At 39.4% G+C, this 19,083-nt stretch overlaps 1 protein-coding gene across 2 annotated transcripts in view; it reads left to right on the top strand.

Annotated features, from left to right (window-relative positions):
• Positions 1–2,635: 2,635 nt before the first annotated feature.
• Positions 2,636–19,083, top strand: part of LOC143976105 (uncharacterized) — a 76,879-nt gene continuing 60,431 nt past the window's right edge. The window contains exon 1 of one of the 2 annotated variants that reach the window (XM_077478567.1): positions 2,636–2,906. In XM_077478567.1, coding sequence (XP_077334693.1) covers positions 2,800–2,906 — 107 coding nt within the window. In that variant the 5' untranslated portion in view covers positions 2,636–2,799. The remainder of the gene's footprint in view (positions 2,907–19,083) is intronic. The other variant, XM_077478568.1, reaches the window with a different exon arrangement.

Raw genomic sequence — 19,083 nt, 5'->3', positions numbered from 1 at the left:
CTCTTCTCTATCTACACCTCCTCCCTTGGTCACTTGATAACCTCCTATGGCTTCCAATACCATTTATATGCTGATGACACCCAAATCTATCTGTCTACTCCTCACCCCACTACTTCAGTCTCCTCTCACATTACTAACTTACTAACTGACATATCAGCATGGATGTCGCACCACTTCCTTAAAAAAATCTCTCTAAAACTGAGCTATTAATATTCCCCCCTGCACATGCCCCCCTCCATGACTTTTCCATCAAAATCAACAATGCAACCATCAGGTCCTCCCCTCATGCCAGGGTACTCATGTAAGCAAAGACTGACTTGTCATTTCAGCCCCAAGTCCAATCATTGTCAAAAGTTCATAGAATTCACCTCTGTAACATCTCTAAAATGCACCCCTTTTTAATAAATGAAACCGCCAAGCTCCTCCTTCACTCCCTTGTTATCTCTCGTCTTGACTATTGCAACTCTCTTCTCATTGGCCTACCTCTCCATAGGCTATACCCTCTTCAGTCTATCATGAATGCTGCTGCCAGACTTATCCACCTTACCAACTGCTCAGTGTCTGCCATCCCTCTCCTCCAATCCCTACACTGGCTCCCAATCGCCCAGAAAATTCAATTCAAAATACTAACCACAACATACAATGTCATTCACAACTCTGCCCTGAGCTACATCACCAATCTTATCTCCAAATATCACTCAAATCATCCCCTCCGCTCTTCTCAAGACCTCCTACTCTCAAGCTCTCTCATCTCCTCCACCCATGCTCATCTCCTGGATTTTTCCAGAGCCTCTCCCATCCTCTGGAAATCACTACCTACACTGGTCCGACTATCCCCTACTCTCGCTACCTTCAGGCAATCCCTGAAAACTCATCTCTTCAGGGAAGCCTACCATGTCTCCAACTAATCTCCTACCACTTCCATCAGCTCATTCCCCACAGTTACAACCTTTTGTACCACCTGCCCCATCCTATTAGATTGTAAGCTCTTCTGAGCAGGACCCTCCTAATCCTCTTGTATATTTTTGTATTGTAAATGTATTGTCTAGTTTTTATATTGTAAAGTGCTGCATAAACTGCTGGCACTATATAAATCCTGTATAATAATAATAAAATGATTGGAGCAGAGAGTCACTCTATAAGTCTCTTTGATAACTTCCTGCCAGCTTGCGTTGGGAAATGTAAGCCCTATTTCACTTTTCCATTTACATATAGTAGTGTTTTTTTTTTAATTCATGAGATCCACTAAGGGTGCCATAAAATAGAGAAATACCTTTTACATGTGGGGTTTCCCTTTGAAAAAATGTGACTATTGTTTGGTGCAAGGTTAATTCCGTTGGAATTTTTGTGCTTTTCAATAAATGGTGTAGTTGTATGTATCAGTAGTATTCAGTAAAAGGGAAGTTGTATTTTCGTTGGAGTGCAGCAAATGGGTGGATAGAGTTATCCACTATAGGTCTTTTACATGATGTATGCCCAACTTTACCCATGTAGATAAATTTAAGTGTGGAATGTAGATCTGCAGGCAATGGATTGGTAAGGGGAGAGTGGAAACTATATTGCCCGAACAGAGAGGTTTAGTGCAGGCCCAGATAGAAGTGGGGAAAGAAAACTGTGGTTAAAGGGGTTGTAAACCATTGTGTTTTTTCACCTTAATGTATGCTATGCATTAGGGTGAAAAAACACCTGTCAGTGACTGGCCCCCCCAGCCCCTCTGTTTTACTTACCTGAGCCCTGGAATTTCACATGCCGGAGACTCTTCCTCTGCCCGGGGTTCTCGGCTCTTGATTGGATAGATTGATAGCAGCTGTCAATCAAATCCAATTACACAGGTGCCGTTAGTATCTATGAATGCAAATGCTGGACTCGGGAGTGTGCCTGCAAGGTAACCCCCTAGGAAAGCGCTTCTTCTAAGGGGTTATCTGATGCAGGGAGAAGCCACGAGAGCTGCCGTGGGTCCCCAGAAGAGGATGTTTAGGGTCATTCTATGCAAAATGAGCTGCACAGAGGAGGTAAGTATGATATGTTTGTTATTAAAAAAACAAGCCTTTACAATCACTTTAATTTACTAAAACTAGGAAGTGTTAAATCTGGTGCAGCTGTGCATGGTAGCCAATCAACTTCTTACTTCCATTTGTAATTAAGCTTTGAGAAAAAAACCAAGAAGCAGTGTGAGAATGCAATGGTATTCGCTCTGGAATCGAAATAATTTGTATCATTGCACCAAGGAGAGATAATTCTGTGAATGAAAGTGCAATAAGAATGTTTTCATAGTTTCACAATTCTTAGCGTGTCTTCATAGATTTCACTCTGGTGCAGTGCTAATGCCTGTGAAAAAAGTTAGATAAAAAAACTAGAAATAATAGTAAACTAAGTGCTAAGTATAGAAATACAAAATAGAAAAATGTAACCATTTTGTTAATATATTTTTGAGTTAATTGACTACTTTTGGAATAACTAGCTCATTATTTATAGGCAAAAATCCATGCTATATTGAACTCTTAGTGAATTGACTTCTGTATCTTAAAATAAACTTTGGTATGTTCTTCTATCAAATTTCTTTTTTTTTTTTTCTAAAAATCAAAGAACCATTGTTTGGCTTGTTCATTATTAGATGACCTGCTTCAGATACTAAACCTGTTGTCTCAGACCAGCAGTGGAACTGTATACGGCAACATTCCTGAAGTCATTCAACGGGATCAGTGCAGCTTGTTGCTGGTGCATAGGACAGAGGGATCTCTGTATAGACAGAATACAGGTATTTTAAAGAAAGAACACACATAATCTATACATAAGCATATGAATAAGATGGACACAATAAAACAGGAAAATTATGCTCTTCTAAATGATGAATCTGACTTGGAAGACTTTTATAAAAGTGATTCTACAGATAATAAGCCTCATGGGTAAGTGCACTACTATACTATTGTCTATATCATTGCTTGTATTAATTGAAAATATTGATTTACTGTTGAAATGCAAGTATTATGGTTCATCCTGATTTAATGTTTTTCCGTATTTATTTAAAGTAAATAAAATATTATGTAATGCTACACTTTTGTAATTTTTCTTTGAAGAGTTATTTAGTCGATCAGACAATGACAACATATTTATTTATAAATCTGGCACAGAAAAAAATATATACTTTTATGTACAAAAAAGAGTTCATCAGTTTATGAAAAAGTTATGGTTATCACTTGCTGAAGGTTTACTATTATCTGTGACTTAATAACTTTACAATATCCAAAAGTTAGGTCTATTATATGGTGTCATGAATACAGATTAAAATAGTATATGCTGAAAATTCTACAAGGTTTTGATGACCTTAGCCTTGGTTCTTTTGCTAGTCAAATGCTTTTTACACTGACCATTAATATTTAATATTTCTCAAAGTACTATAAACCATGCCATGAACACACTCTTATAAAATCAATATTTTTTTTCAATTTGCCCTTGAAATTAAGGACTGCTATGTAAGGAAGGACATGGCCCCATATACTTACAGTAAAATTGTCCATGCTAACTAAGGTTTTTAAGGATTCTTGAATAAAATGTGTACACAAAGACATTTATAAAATAATTAAAAGTGGGCTTTCCATTCTTCACAAAGCTAGATATTTAATATAAAGATAAAATAACAGGCTTTTAGCTTAGTTGTTTTACTTGTTTTACCTTTTTTTGTAAAATGTATATTACATCAGTGTATAAATTCTAATAATGACTGTGCCACTAAGTTAATGAAATTGGAAAGCTGCTAACACTGCAATTAGACAATTGTGTATTGATAAATAAAATGAAAGTGCAGCACTGTGAATGTGCATAAGAAAAAAACAAACAAATAAAGTGTCAGTGTAACACTATAGGTGTATTAAATGTACGGGGAGATATACCTGTATAAGCCCTTTATGCCTAAGCCTATTTCTGACATTTGGTGTTTACAAGTTAAAATCCGTATTTTGTTCTAGAAAATTACTTACCCCCAAACATACATATATACATATATATATATATATATAATATATATATTTTATATATATATATATATATATATATATATATATATATATATATATATATATATATATATATATATATATATATATATATATATATATATATATATATACATACATATATATATATATATATATATATATATATACATATATATATATATATATATATATATATATATACATATATACATATTAGCAGAGAATATAGAGAATAAAATGGCAATTGTTGCAATATTTTATGTCACATGGTAATTGTGCAGCGGTGTTTTAAACGCAACTTTTTGGGAAAAGGGACACTTTCATGAATTTAAAAAAACTAAACAGTATAGTTAGCCCATTTTTTTTTTTGTATAATGTAAAAGATGATGTTACGCCGAGTAAATAGATACCAAACATGTCACGCATTATAATTGCACGCACTCGTGGTACTCGAGGAATGGCGACAAACTACGGTACTTAAAAATCTCCATAGGCGATGCATTAAATATTTTTTATGATTATCAGGTTAGAGTTACAGAGGAGGTCTAGTGCTATAATTATTGCTCTCACCCTGACAATCGCGGCAATACCTCACATGTGTGATTTGAACACCGTTTACATATGCACACGAGACGTTTTCTTTGCTGCATGAGCTCACGGGGACGGGGGCTTTCAATTTTTTTCTTATTTATTTTACTTGTTTTTATATTATTAAATTGTGTTTTAAAAATAAGAATTGATCACTTTTATTGCTGTCATAAGGAATGTAAACATCCCTTGTGCACAGTAGCATGTGGTGACAGGTAGTCTTTATGGAGGGCTCGGGGGTCGAAAAGACCTCCAATCCCTCCTTTGCACTTCAAAGTATTCAGAGCGCCAAAAATGGCGATTCTGAATACTGTATATTTTTTAAATCTGGCACCATTGGCAGCCGAGTAAACCAGAAATTACGTTGTGACGTCACATGCGCTTCCATGTTTACATTCAGGAGACTGGAACAAAGCCATTTACGGCTTTGTTCCGGTGTTCTGGCAGATAGTGTCCTGCCATCATATAGTGTCTTTTCCCCCGTACTGCGCATGCGCAGTACGGAGCAGAAGAAGCTTCGGAAAATCTCCGAAGATGAACGGCGCCTGCACTGTGAGTGGAGGTGGTAGCCCCACCATCCAAGCAGACATAAGGCTGGGAAAAATAGAGGGCCCCTCGTGGGCTTGCTTCGCTCGCCACGCTTCGGGCTCAGCCTCCTTGCGTCGGCTCTTTTATATTCCAACTTTATGTCCACTTGGATGGTGGGGATAGAACCTGGACTCACGGCGCAGGCGCCGTTCATCTTTGGGTATTTTCGGAATCTGTGTGTGCTCTGTACTGCGCTACAGATGGGGCACAGTATATGATAGAACACCGGTCTGTGACTAGACACCGGAACTGCCGGATCAGGGATCGGGTCTCCCATTGGAACTGAAGGCCCGGTCAGAGCAGCAGGAGGGAGCGGGAGGGGGGATGTCCCCTCCTGATACTCCGGGATAACCATCGAGCAGCTTTTAGCCACATCGGTTGTTATCCCTGGAAAGCCGATCGCCCACTCTAAAAAACAGTACTGGGATGATGCCTGCAGCTGCAGGCATCATCCTGGTATAACCCCCGAAAGCCGAGGCCGCATATATGAAGGGGACAAACATAAAACATATGAGTATATATACATAATAAAGTGCAAATGTGCCAACGTGAAAAATCTCAATGTCCACCAATATTATTCAAAAGTAAATGCACATAATAAAATAGGGCCATGTAAATAGATGTGACTTCTAGGTAGAGGACAGTTCAAAGATAATATGAATGTGAACGGTCTGCAACCCCCACCAAATGAGATAATTGGGTACTCTCACCAACTCGTATGGACCCCCCGCCAGCGGCAGGGAGTCAATCAAGCTTCAAAACTGGCAACTTTAGTCACTTCACACGAACCAGTGCAAAGGATGAACAGCAACACTGTCTCAATATCAAAAAGCGTTAGGCTCCACCAGTCTGCTCTCTTAGCCTGTTTCCATTTCTTATACCTCCATTTCCTCCGGTGTCTCCCAAGAAAAATAGCAGCACCTCCAACAGCTTTTTTTCTTTTGCACATTCACAGCACTAGAGTCTTTTGATCAAAACCTTTGAATATATTATTAAACTTCCTAATAAAATATCCTATCATTAAAATGATTACAGTTTCATAGCACAAGTAAGCAGAAAATCAGACAAAGGGGGAATTTTCCAATAGGGAAACTATTGTCATGTTTCTAGACAAGAAGTGAAGGCAAATCTCACCAAAGGGATACACACAGCAAAGACAAAGAAAACTTACAGGTGTTTTTAACTATTCCCTACTTTATCTAAAACAAAAAAATAATAGCATTTAGCTGAAGATAAATTTTAATGTGAAATAGGAATCAGACTACAGGTTAATATAACAGAATGTCAAATACTGTGCCTGATCATTTACTGGCTATGTATTACTGACTATTAACTTATGTTAAAAAAAATAATGAATTCAAAAATCCTTTTTAGATAACCCCCTAACCCATAAAATATAAGTTAGGCCTTCAGGCTTTAACCGAGTCATCATCATTTGATAATTCAGCAAGAAGATTAAAAACAGAAAATGTGGTCTTTTTGGGATGAGTGTATTTGCCTTGTGATAAGCCCCAGTAAAGCGTTGTAACTATTGTTGCCTGCAGGTTCTCAAAGTAATTTTAGAAAAAAGTACTTGATCATTAATCTCCATGCAGGTGGCACTCAATAAACCAAAAGCTGTGGAGTATAAATTTTTAATATTGATTCACAAGATTATTTGACTTTGTTCTTCATGGAAACTGATTTTAGAAATGCACAGAGAAAAAAATCAAAAGCACTTTCTGAAAGAAATTGATTGGAAGAAAAAGTTTTGCGTAAAGTGTTTATCAAGTAACTGTCCACTTGATGTGACCACAGTGCAAGCAAATATATGAATAGTATATAATCAAATTTTCCGTGTTTTTGACTGTTTGTTTCCCATGTTATACTGTCTTTTTGTTTAAATAAAGTATATTGTATTACATCTACAGTTGATCTTTATAACTTCAATTTTTTTTGGCAGAATTGTATAAATATTTTAAATGGTTATGCTATGGTACAATCATTCAAATGCTAGTTGTCCTTTTCTAGTACAATTTGGAAAATTAAATTAAAGTAAGTAAAAATATAATTAGTTGCCATGAAAAACATTGCAAGCTAGTGTCTAGTGTTTATTCATGAATGCAGGTGAGATTTCGCACAGTGACTGTTCTATTGCTTCAGTATAGTGTACCATAAAAAGTAATAATTATTGTAAACAGTTTTCTAGCTTGCAGTAAATCTCCTAGGTCAATGTTTAACAAAATTCACTCTGGATTTTCTATACATAAATTGAATAGATTTCTTTTTCACTTATCTCTAATATTTTATTCTACTATCCTTATTTACGATTTTTTTTTAAGCACTAGTAGTTAAAGAGGAAATCCAGTCTGGGCAAAAAAAATTTAAGTCAGCAGCTACAAATACTGTAGCTGCTGACTTTTAATATAAGGACACATACAGTGGTGTGAAAAAGTGTTTGCCCCCTTCCTCATTTCCTGTTCCTTTGCATGTTTGTCACACTTAAGTGTTTCGGAACATCAAACCAATTTAAACAATAGTCAAGGACAACACAAGTAAACACAAAATGCAATTTGTAAATGAAGGTGTTTATTATTAAAGGTGAAAAAAAATCCAAACCATCATGGCCCTGTGTGAAAAAGTGATTGCCCCCCTTGTTAAAACATACTATAACTGTGGTTGTCCACACCTGAGTTCAATTTCTCTAGCCACACCCAGGCCTGATTATTGCCACACCTGTTCACAATCAAGGCATCACTTAAATAGGAGCTGCTTGACACAGTAAGGTCCACCAGAAGATCCTTAAAAGCTACACATCATGCCGAGACCCAAAGAAATTCAGGAACAATTGAGAAAGAAAGTAATTGAGATCTATCAGTCTGGAAAGGGTTATAAAGCCATTTCCAAAGCTTTGGGAATCCAGCGAACCACAGTGAGAGCCATTATCCACAAATGGCGAAGAACAGTGGTGAACCTTCCCAGGAGTGGCCGGCCGCCCAAAATTACCCCAAGAGCGCAGCGACGACTCATCCAAGAGGTCACAAAAGACCCCACAACAACGTCCAAGGAACTGCAGGTCTCACTTGCCTCAGTTAAGGTCAGCGTTCATGCCTCCACCATCAGGAAAAGACTGGGCAAAAATGGCCTGCATGGCAGAGTTCCAAGGAGAAAACCACTGCTGAGCAAAAAGAACATCAAAGCTCGTCTCAATTTCTCCACAACACATCTTGATGATCCCCAAGACTTTTGGGACAACATTCTGTGGACCGATGAGACAAAAGTGGAACTCTTTGGAAGGTGTGTGTCCAAGTATATCTGGCGTAGAAGGAACACTGCATTTCATAAAAAGAACATTATACCAACAGTAAAATATGGTGGTGGTAGTGTGATGGTCTGGGGCTGTTTTGCTGCTTCAGGACCTGGAAGACTTGCCGTGATAAAAGGAACTATGAATTCTGCTGTCTACCAAGAGATCCTGAAGGAGAATGTCCGACCATCTGTTCGTGTACTCAAGCTGAAACGAACTTGGGTTCTGCAGCAGGACAATGATCCTAAACACACCAGCAAGTCCACCACCGAATGGCTGAAGAAAAACAAAATGAAGACTTTGGAGTGGCCTAGCCAAAGTCCTGACCTGAATCCTATTGAGATGTTGTGGTATGACCTTAAAAAGGCAGTTCATGCTCGAAAACCCTCTAATGTAACTGAATTAGGACAATTCTGCAAAGATGAGTGGGCCAAAATTCCTCCAGGATGCTGTAAAAGCCTCATTGCACGTTATCGCAAATGCTTGGTTGCAGTTGTTGCTGCTAAGGGTGGCCCAACCAGTTATTAGGTTTAGGGGGCAATCACTTTTTCACACAGGGCCATGATGGTTTGGATTTTTTTTCACCTTTAATAATAAACACCTTCATTTACAAATTGCATTTTGTGTTTACTTGTGTTGTCCTTGACTATTGTTTAAATTGGTTTGATGTTCCGAAACACTTAAGTGTGACAAACATGCAAAGGAACAGGAAATGAGGAAGGGGGCAAACACTTTTTCACACCACTGTATAAGGACACTTACCTGTCCAGGGATCCAGCAATGTGGGCACCCCAACCTGATTCATCAGTCGGATTTGAGTGCAGGCGCTGGCATCTTCACTAAGGGAAATCAACAGGGAAGCCTGCCAAATGCGGCAGTGAAACCAACATTGAAGCCTGCCAAATTCGGCAGTGCCTCGTGCGAACAAGCTGAACTTCCCCTTTTCGCTTTAAAGGGTAAGCTCACCTTTATATATGGACCTGGACCTCAGCAATCAGCAATTGTAAGCCCCTGTATATCCGTGTCAGGTGTCCGGGGCTTAGAAATCCCTGGAGCTGAATGTCCAAAATGTCCCTCATCAGGGGGATGTTTTGGAGCATTCCAATTGGTCAGCGCCGCAACATAGCCAGCAACTGGTCAGCAGCCGCATAGCCTGTCCTGTCAGCTATGGAGAAGATGCAAGGATGGAGAGAGGATTTCTAAGCCCTAGGCTCCTTACGTGGATATACCGGGGGTTCGAACAGGAGATTGCGGCGGTCCAGGTCATCGGGACTGGGAGAGGCAAGTGATCTCAACATTGTGCATTCAGCTGACTAGTTGTTCAAACCTATAGAACAATCATAACTACAAACATTAATGTTATGTTAATGTGAACTTCTAATGATATTTTATTATTGTAGGTTTTGATGCATTACCCAAATGCTAAATTTTTTGTTAAACAGTGGTAGCAATATCTTCGTGATTACAAAAAACAAAGGCAAGCAAAGCAAACGCAGATCCCATAGCAGACATTAAAAAGTTGTTATATATTTGTTAGTCACTTTGGAATGACAACTGTCATCTGATTGGATGGAGAAAATCATATGTTTTCCAGTCTCAGATTTTTAGTTGTGTTTGATTTAATATTCTAAGCACTGTTTTACTTAACTCAAACCTACAATCATACCTAAGATATATAATGTATGACCTAAATTAAATAGGTCCACCTTAGTTTACCTAAGGTCCTAACTATGCCCAGAGTTGCATATGAAACTACCTTTTTTTTCAGCTGTTAAATGAAATATGTACTTTAAGCCAAATGATTGTATTGGCCTAGAAAAGGCCATTTTTGTTACAAGTCTGTAAACCTATATAATGTATTTGTAAATATTGATAACAATGCTATAAACATAAATAATAATTTACAAAGCCGTCCATAACTCCGCCTCCAGCTACATCACTAACCTAGTCTCAAAATACCAAACAAGCCACTCTCTTCTGTCTTCCCAAGACTTCCTGCTCTCTAGCTCCCTTGTCGCCTCCTCCCATGCTCCCCTACAGGATTTCTCCCATCCTTTTGAACTCCCTACCCCAATCTGTCTGACTGTCCCCTAATCTATCCATCTTTATACGATCCCTGAAAACCCTTCTCTTTAACCACTTGCTTACTGGGCACTTAAACCCCCCTCAGTCCCAGACCAATTTTCAGCTTTCAGCGCTGATGCACTTTGAGTGACAATTGCGCGGGCATACAACACTGTACCCAAATGAAATTTTTATCATTTTTTTCCCACAAATAGAGCTTTCTTTTGGTGGTATTTAGTTACAGCTCGGAGTTTTATTTTTTGCTAAACAAACAAAAAAAGATGCAAAAAAAAAAAAATAAAAAATCATGTTTTAATAGTTTGTTATAAAATTTTGCAAACGGGTCATTTTTCTCCTTCATTGAAGTGCGCTGATTAGGCGGCACTGATAGGCTGCATTGGTGGGCACTGATGGGCTGCATTGGTGGGCACTGATGGGCTGCATTGGTGGGCACTGATGGGCTGCACTGGTGGGCACTGATAGGCATAGTTAAGGCGGCACTAATAGGCACAGATAAGGCGGCACCGATGGGCACAGATAAGGCGGCACTGATGGGCAAAGATGGGCACAGATAAGATGGCACGGATGGGTGGCACGGATAAGTGGCACGGATGGGTGGCACGGATGGGCACTGATAGGTACCACAGATAGATGGGACTGATGGGCACTGATAGGTGGCACTGATAGGTGGCACTGATAGGTGGCACTGCTGGGCACTGATGGGCGGCACTGCTGGGCACTGATGGGCGGCACTGGGGTGCAGCACCTTTGAGGCACTGTGGGTGGCACTGTGGGTGGCACTGTGGGTGGCACTGTGGGTGGCACTGTGGGCACTATGGGCACTGACAGGGGGCACTGACGGGGGGCACTTACTTTTTCTTTTATTTTACTTCAGGATGGCACTGCGGGAGGCAGGTGGGCACAGGCAGGTGGCAGGTGGTCCCTTGTATTGATGGCCGTGATCGGGACTGATGTCCCGATCACGGCCGCCGGTGATCGGCTTTTTTTTTCTGACAGCGCGAGGAGGAGTAATAGCCGATTACCGGCTCCGTTCTATCACATGATTGGCTGACAGCTGATCACGTGATAAGGGGTCGGGATCGACCCCTTACACGGATCGGTGATCAGGCGAGTCTCACGGACTCGCCGATCACAGAGCGCGCCGCGCGCGCCCCTCAGGGGGCGCGCAGGCCGCTCGTAACCAGGACGACATCAATAGACGTAGTCCTGGAAATGTAGGTCCGCGCTAATGCCGTCATTTGGCAATAGCGCGGATCTGAAGTGGTTAAAGAAGATTATCCTGCTTCTAACTAATACACTGTTTTACTTTGTCCATCAGCTCATCCCCCACAGCTATTACCTTTTCTAGATTGTAAGTTCTAGCAAGCAAGCCCCCCTGATTCCTCTTGTACCAAATTGTAATGTAATTGTAATGTCTGCCTTCATTTTGTTAAGCGCTGCGCAAACTGTTGGTGTAATATAAATCCTGTATAGTAATAATAGACATAAGATGTTAATAGTAATAAACGCTAATTTAAAATTTGCATCAGGTACCTGGGTAATGTAGTTAAATCTGGCTTCTCATAATATATTAACTGTGGTCCAGAAATATGCCTTTGTTCTTACCACCGCATCAGATAAAAAACTGAATCAGCAGACTGGATTTGTCCATAGATTAAAAAGTTTTGAGGATGTAGAACTAATTTGTCTCTGATTATTATACAATAAAAACCCTCTATTAATCATTTCACAAGTCTCCATTTTCCCTAAGCTGAATTCATGCTGCATTATTTTTTTCTATTTTTTTCATGAGCACACATTTCAGTAAAATTTTCTTCTCATTGGATTTGACTTTTGCTGACATTTACAGAACATAATCTATTTTTATATCCAGACTGATTAGCAAATAAAGTAATCCAGGCTATTATGCATATTGTCTTAGCGCATTTCATTATCATAACGTCTGCTTCAGCTGCAAAGAAGACATGCAATCCACATCATTGTTTTACATTTTTATTTAATGGCACCATTCAACATTCTTGTGACCTCTCATTGCATAGTGTATAAAATACAAAAATATTTTACTTTGAAGTTCAACCAATTCGATTTTTATGTATTCCATAGACCAAAGACTTCCTGCTATGGGAAATCATTATTTAACTCCACTGTGTATGGTATGGATAGTAAAGAACACAAGATTATTATTTTTTTTGCCAAGAAGAGGTTTAAGGTGTTGAGAACAAAAATCTATGACTTTCATGTATAACTATTTAAAATAATTATTTAAATATACCGTGCATGTAAAAGAGATCAACCTGATGAAAATAATCTTATTAATGCATGTAAAAAAATAACGAAACCTCCAAAAATATGAATATATTACAATTCCATAAATGTAGTCACTGCAATCATTTCCTTTTTTTCAGGCTAAATACTGTATATTTTCTGAAATGTACCTGTTGATCTAAAGAGGTAGTGTATATAGTCCAAATCAGAAAAACAGTTTTAGGATAACAACAATTCTGCTCCTCTCTCTATATAGATATATATTGCAATGAGTTTATTTTGTCACTCTAGTACAGGATGTGTATCACTGGCAGGATCACCCAGTAAAAATAAAGGAAAAATATTACTGAAAAAAGAAAATGAATAGAATCGCCAAATCTAAGGATTGATAAGCTGCAATAGTAACTTTTTTGGGGTTGATTTACTAAAGGCAAATAGATTTTGCACTTTCCAATTGCAGTTGCACCCAGAGCAAATGTGGTGAAGCTTCACTTCATTGCAGCATATGTATTCATATAAAAGAAAAAAGGTGACTGGAATACCAATCGTAGGGAAGGTGCTTTCACAGGGCACATGTGGTGTATCATAAACAACTAAGTTCAATCAAGTAAATACAATATGTCTTTATAATAGTAAAATATTGAATTAAAATAGTATCACAAACCACACAACATTGTCTTTTTTTATTGGTAGGCTTTTTGGGTTGTTCCCAGAAAAGTAATAGAGGGGACATTTTCAAACTGGGACACTAGTTCTGATGGCCTGGGGGTCCCGAAGGGATTCCCTTAACCTCCCTGGTGGTCTGATTATGTCTGCATTTTTTGTTTCATTCATTTTTATTAGAGAGAAGTATAATAACATACATTACAGTAGAAGAACGAGTATATAGTACCTCAGCAGATGATCAAGACAGCAGGTTTTAGAGACCAGAAGATGGTTCCTATATACTTATATGTGTGATACATGTTACATAGACTATAAACAGCAACAATCCAGGTGAAAACACCGGGAGTATAAACAGAAAAGAGAACAGTAAAAAAAGTAAAACAATAGAGAAATAACAGAATAATAATAATACGATTTTGAAACAGTAGAACATTAAGACATTATATCGGCCAGGTGCTCTGGTTGGGTGTAAAAGACAGAGAACAGGAAATATTTGAGATATCATACCATAATATTTAACATTTAACAATTTCAGCAATTTCAGCAGTTACTTATTTTTTTTTCAACACTCTTTATTACAAAATATTTTCCTTACATAATAGTTTACATTTTATATCCTTATACAATTCTTCAAATGCTTCCAATTACATTTCCATTTTCTCCTTTCATTCACTCCATTCTCTCACATTCACCCATGGTCACTTTACACTACATTTTCGGTTATTCCTGTGTCCATTGTTAAGCATGATCTATTCCACTTTGCCCATATATTTTCATATATCTGCACATTTCCCCTTTGTTCATACATTATTCTTTCATAAGGTAAAACCTGATTAACTGCTCTCACCCAGTGAGTTATTGTCGGTGGATTTGGTTGAATCCATTTCTCTATTATTTGTTTTCTTGCCAGAAATAATACTTCCTGTAAGAAAATTCTATTATATTTGCTACCTTTCTCATCCCTTAATATCCCCAGCCAACAGAGCTCCAGCGTGGCCGAAATAGATTTATTTAAAACTTTTTCTATTTTTCTGATCACCTGTTGCCAATATCTCCCTATTTTACCACAATACCACACTATATGAAGGAAGTCTGCTCCCCCCTGCCCATATCTAGTGCATTTTGATTCAGGCATCCTCCCCATTTTATGCAGTCTATTTGGAGCCAAGTATGTCTGGTCTATTATATTTAGCTGAATTATTCATTGCAAGGGATACTTTCAGGTGAGAGGTGCAGACCTCATCCCATTCCTGATTGCTCATGTCTGGGATAGCTGCCTGCCATTTATCCCTTATTCTCAATGGTTCACCTCCTATTTTTTTCTGTAGCAAGTGTGAGTAGAGCTTAGATATTAATCCCTTTGGTCTCTGTGATCTCAAAATACCTATAAGGGGATATTTTGATATTTTTAATTCTTTCCTTCTAAACTGTACCTGAAGCACCTGTCTAAGGTGAAGATATCTATAAAACAGTTTACTCAATAAGTTATATTGTTTACACAGATTTTCATAAGCTGATATTATATTTTTATCATACAGCTGAGTACTCAATTTATTAATTAAACAGTATAATCGGACTCTCACATTTACAAAGGAAAAAAACACAGCAAGAGTAGTTAAAATGGTGGTGTGGCGTCTTCCGCCAGTCCTACTGTACTTACGGTGCGTCCTACGGGAGTGAGTACTTTATTGGCAATATACTACACAATTGGAGCCTCCTCTGTCTCTCTCTCCCCCCCCCTTCTCTCTTTTTTTGAGCCATTCATCACGAATCATCACGTTTGGGTTATCATTATAATACATGAGCTATTATGGCCCTCTAGTGGCCGGATATAGAAATGATCTTCTATCTGGCACAGTAAAAGGATCCCTCTGGTGGCTGAATATGAGGAATGAAGTGGGATGTTTGCTGAATTTGTGATGAGCCTGAATTTCCTTGTTTTAAGGTGAGAGTTCTGTGAGCCCTTTCTCCTGGGATTGTTCATCACCGTTTGTTCATCCATTTTTTATCGTTGGTGTTTTAAATATATGGACTGTTTGTTTACACTTATATTGATTGATATATTTTTTTACACGTTTTTTTGCACTTAGCAATTTCAGGACTGTATTATTTTGACATATTTTGCGCAGGACTCTAATTAGTTTATCACTGTATTTGGTAGTTTGTGTTCACTATCTCGTCTTGCTGCATTTTTTGCATTTTTGCATGTGCACTTTGTGATTATTTTCTTACTGTTTATTTTGTTTTTTTTAGAGGTATTTACATACCCTATTCCATCTTCCATGTAGTAGCGCAAAGGTCCTTCCTTTTTTGTATTTTCATATGTACGCAAATGATCACTTACATATGTGTACAGATAATCATTGGGACATGTGATTTTAGTGGGACATATGTGGGGGACATGTTTTTATTATTAGGGACATGTGTTTTTATTATTTGGGGACATGTATGTTTTGGGGACATGTGTGTTTTGGGGACATATGTGGGGACATTGTGTTTATACTGTGTGGTGTGTTGTGTGTTTACACTAGACTGGTGATCAGTGAGTAAAAAGCTGTAAAAAACAACTCATACTCACTGATCATCAGCCGGCTGCAGCGATCTGCTCTCCTTTCCTCAGCGATGATTTCTGTGTGAGGAGAGGAGGAGCCGATTGCCTAGCAACCGGCTGTTTGTTTACATCACATGACGGCCGTGATTGGACACGGCCGTCATGTGATCAGGAGGGCCAATCACAGAGCCCTCCTGCCGATCTGAGATGCGCCGTGTCCGGGTGACACGAGCACATCGGGATAGCGCGCGATCCCGCTCCTTCCGAAGGCCGTATATGTGCATTGGCCGAGTGGGAAGTGGTTAATGATACTTATGTTTACTTCAATCATCTAAGTATGAAAAAGCAGATTCTCTTGTGCATGATTAGGTATTTAAAGTGATCACAGGTTAGTCTTAGGGACCTTTCACGCTGCTCCATTAAAAAAATGTATATGCACTTTTGGTGCATTTTTGATTAATTTTCCGATTGCTTGTCTCCCAGGATGCACCTGTGAAACATGAACATGTGATGCAAAAAGTGCACCAAAAATTCAACTGCAGTGCATTTGGTTTTTATGCGATTTCTGTTGATTTCAATGGGAGGTACATTTTGGTGCACTTTTAAAACACGCACCAAAAATGCAGCATGCAGGACTTTTAAAAATGCACCACACCCACAGCACATTTATGTGAAGGATTCCATATGATAATGGATACATTTTTCATGCACTTTTGTTTTGCTTTTTAAACACCAAGAGTGCATCAAAAACTGATCAGTGTAAAAATAAGTCGAGTAAACACTAAAATAACTAAGGGAAGCGTACACTATGCAATTTTCTTTCCTTTAACCACAAGTGAGAAAGGAAAGAAAATATATCCATTTCTGACTGTGTTAATGGGGGAATCCTTCCTGTAGGGTATTGTGTTCTGCTGATGGTGAGCATGGGGATACAATGATCTGCCCCTTCCAAACTTCTCAGCCTAACCTCCTCCTTTGACCTGAAGCAGTGGATACACAATCCTACTCACTCCGAAGGCAATATCCTTGACCTCGTTTTCTCTCACCTTTGCACTCCATGCAACCTCTCTAACTATCCATTCCCTCTCTCTGATCACCTTATTAGTTTCACTCTCTCCCTCTCCTTCACCTCCTCTCCCTCTAACCGCATTAAAGTTACCCGCAGAAACCTACGTCTATCCTGCACCAACCTAGCCACTTCTGTCTACGACGCTTCACTTCTAGCCTCACTGGACTCACTGGCCCCCCTCACTACACACAGAATCAAGCCCCGACCCCTTCAACCTTGGCAAACAGATGTCACTAGAAGTCTGAAAAAACATAGTCATGCTCATGAGCGCCTGTGGCGCAAGACCAAGTCACAGAGAGATTTCAACCAATATAAATCTGCCCTCCAAAAATCCAATTCCAGCCTCCTCTCTGCCAAGCAGAACTATTTAATCAATCTCATCAGCAACCTATCATCCTGTCCCCGTCAACTCTTCTCTACTTTCAACTCTCTACTTCGTCCTCCACCGCCTCCACCCGCCAACTCACTCACTGCCCAGGAGATTGCCAATCACTTCAAACAGAAGATTGATGCAATTCATGCGGATATCTCTACTGTTCTTATACCCTCCACGCTTTACACATCATGACCACAGGCACAATCATTACTTTCCTCTTTCAACCCCACCACTATAGACGAAGTTGCTAAACTACTTGGTAATGTCCAGCTTACCACCTGCCCTCTGGATCCTGTTCCCTCACAAATGCTATGTTCACCCTTTGGCTCTATGCTACACTCTCTAACTCACATCTTCAATCTCTCCCTCTCTTCTGGTATCTTCTCCAACTCTCTAAAACATGCACTTGTCAGACCGTTACTTAAAAAACCCTCACTGGACCCATTCAATCCTAACAACCTATGCCCCATATCCTTGCTCCCCTTCTTATCCAAACTCCTCGAACGTCTGGTCTACAACCGACTGAGTGTCCACCTCGCTAATAGCCTTCTTGATCCCCTTCAGTCTGGATTTCGTTCTCAACACTCCACAGAAACTGCTCTCTTAAAACAACTTATAACAAACACTCTACTAACAGCCAAAACCAATCAACATTATTCAGTACTCCTCCTCCTGGACCTCTCTGCTGCCTTTAATATGGTTGACCACCCCCTCCTCCGCTTAAAAAACTCCACACCTTTGGTCTCCGTGACTGTACTCTTCGATGGTTCTCTTCCTACTTATCCAACCGCACCTTTAGCGTTTCTTACAACTCTACTTCCTCCTCTCATCTTCCTTTCTCTGTTGGGGTCCCCCAAGGATCTGTTCTTGGACCACTCCTATTTTCAATCTATACCTCCTCCCTGTGTCAACTGATAGCCTCCCACGGCTTCCAATACCACCTCTATGCTGACGACGCCCAAATCTATTTCTCTACCCCTCAGCTCACTCCTTATGTTTCCTCACATATCACTAATTTACTATCAGATATATCAGTCTGGATGTCACATCGCTTCCTCAATCTATCCAAAACCAAACTTATAATTTTTCCTCCCCCATATGCACCTTACCCTGATCTCACTGTCAAAATCGATGGCACAACCATAAGCCCATCCCCTCACGCCAAGGTTCTAGGTGCAGTCCTAGACTCTGAACTCACCTTCAAGCAACACATCCAATCACTGTCCAAATCCTGCCGCCTCAACCTCCCCAACAGCTCCAAAATATGCCCCTTTCTAACCAATGACACAACAAAGCTCTTAATTCACTCGCTGGTCATCTCCTGCCTCGACTACTGCAACTCCCTTCTCATTGGCTTGCCTCTACATAGTCTATCACCTCTTCAATCTATCATGGATGCCGCTGCTAGACTCATCCACCTTACCAACTGCTCTGTGTCTGCTACTCCTCTCTGTCAATCCCTCCACTGGCTTCCTCTCAGCCAAATAATTAAATTCAAAATACTAACAACTATGTACAAAGCCATCCACAACTCTGCCCCCAGCTACATCACTAGTTTAGTCTCTAAATACCAACCTACTCATTCTCTTCGTTCCTCTCAAGACCTCCTGCTCT

This window comes from Lithobates pipiens, unplaced genomic scaffold (genome assembly GCF_037356315.1).
Source record: "Lithobates pipiens isolate NorthernLeopardFrog02 unplaced genomic scaffold, aLitPip1_a1.2 Scaffold_13, whole genome shotgun sequence".
NCBI classification, from domain to species: domain Eukaryota; kingdom Metazoa; phylum Chordata; class Amphibia; order Anura; family Ranidae; genus Lithobates; species Lithobates pipiens.
The sequence above is the reverse complement of the archived record's forward strand: the minus strand, read 5'-3'. Positions and strand labels throughout refer to the sequence as shown.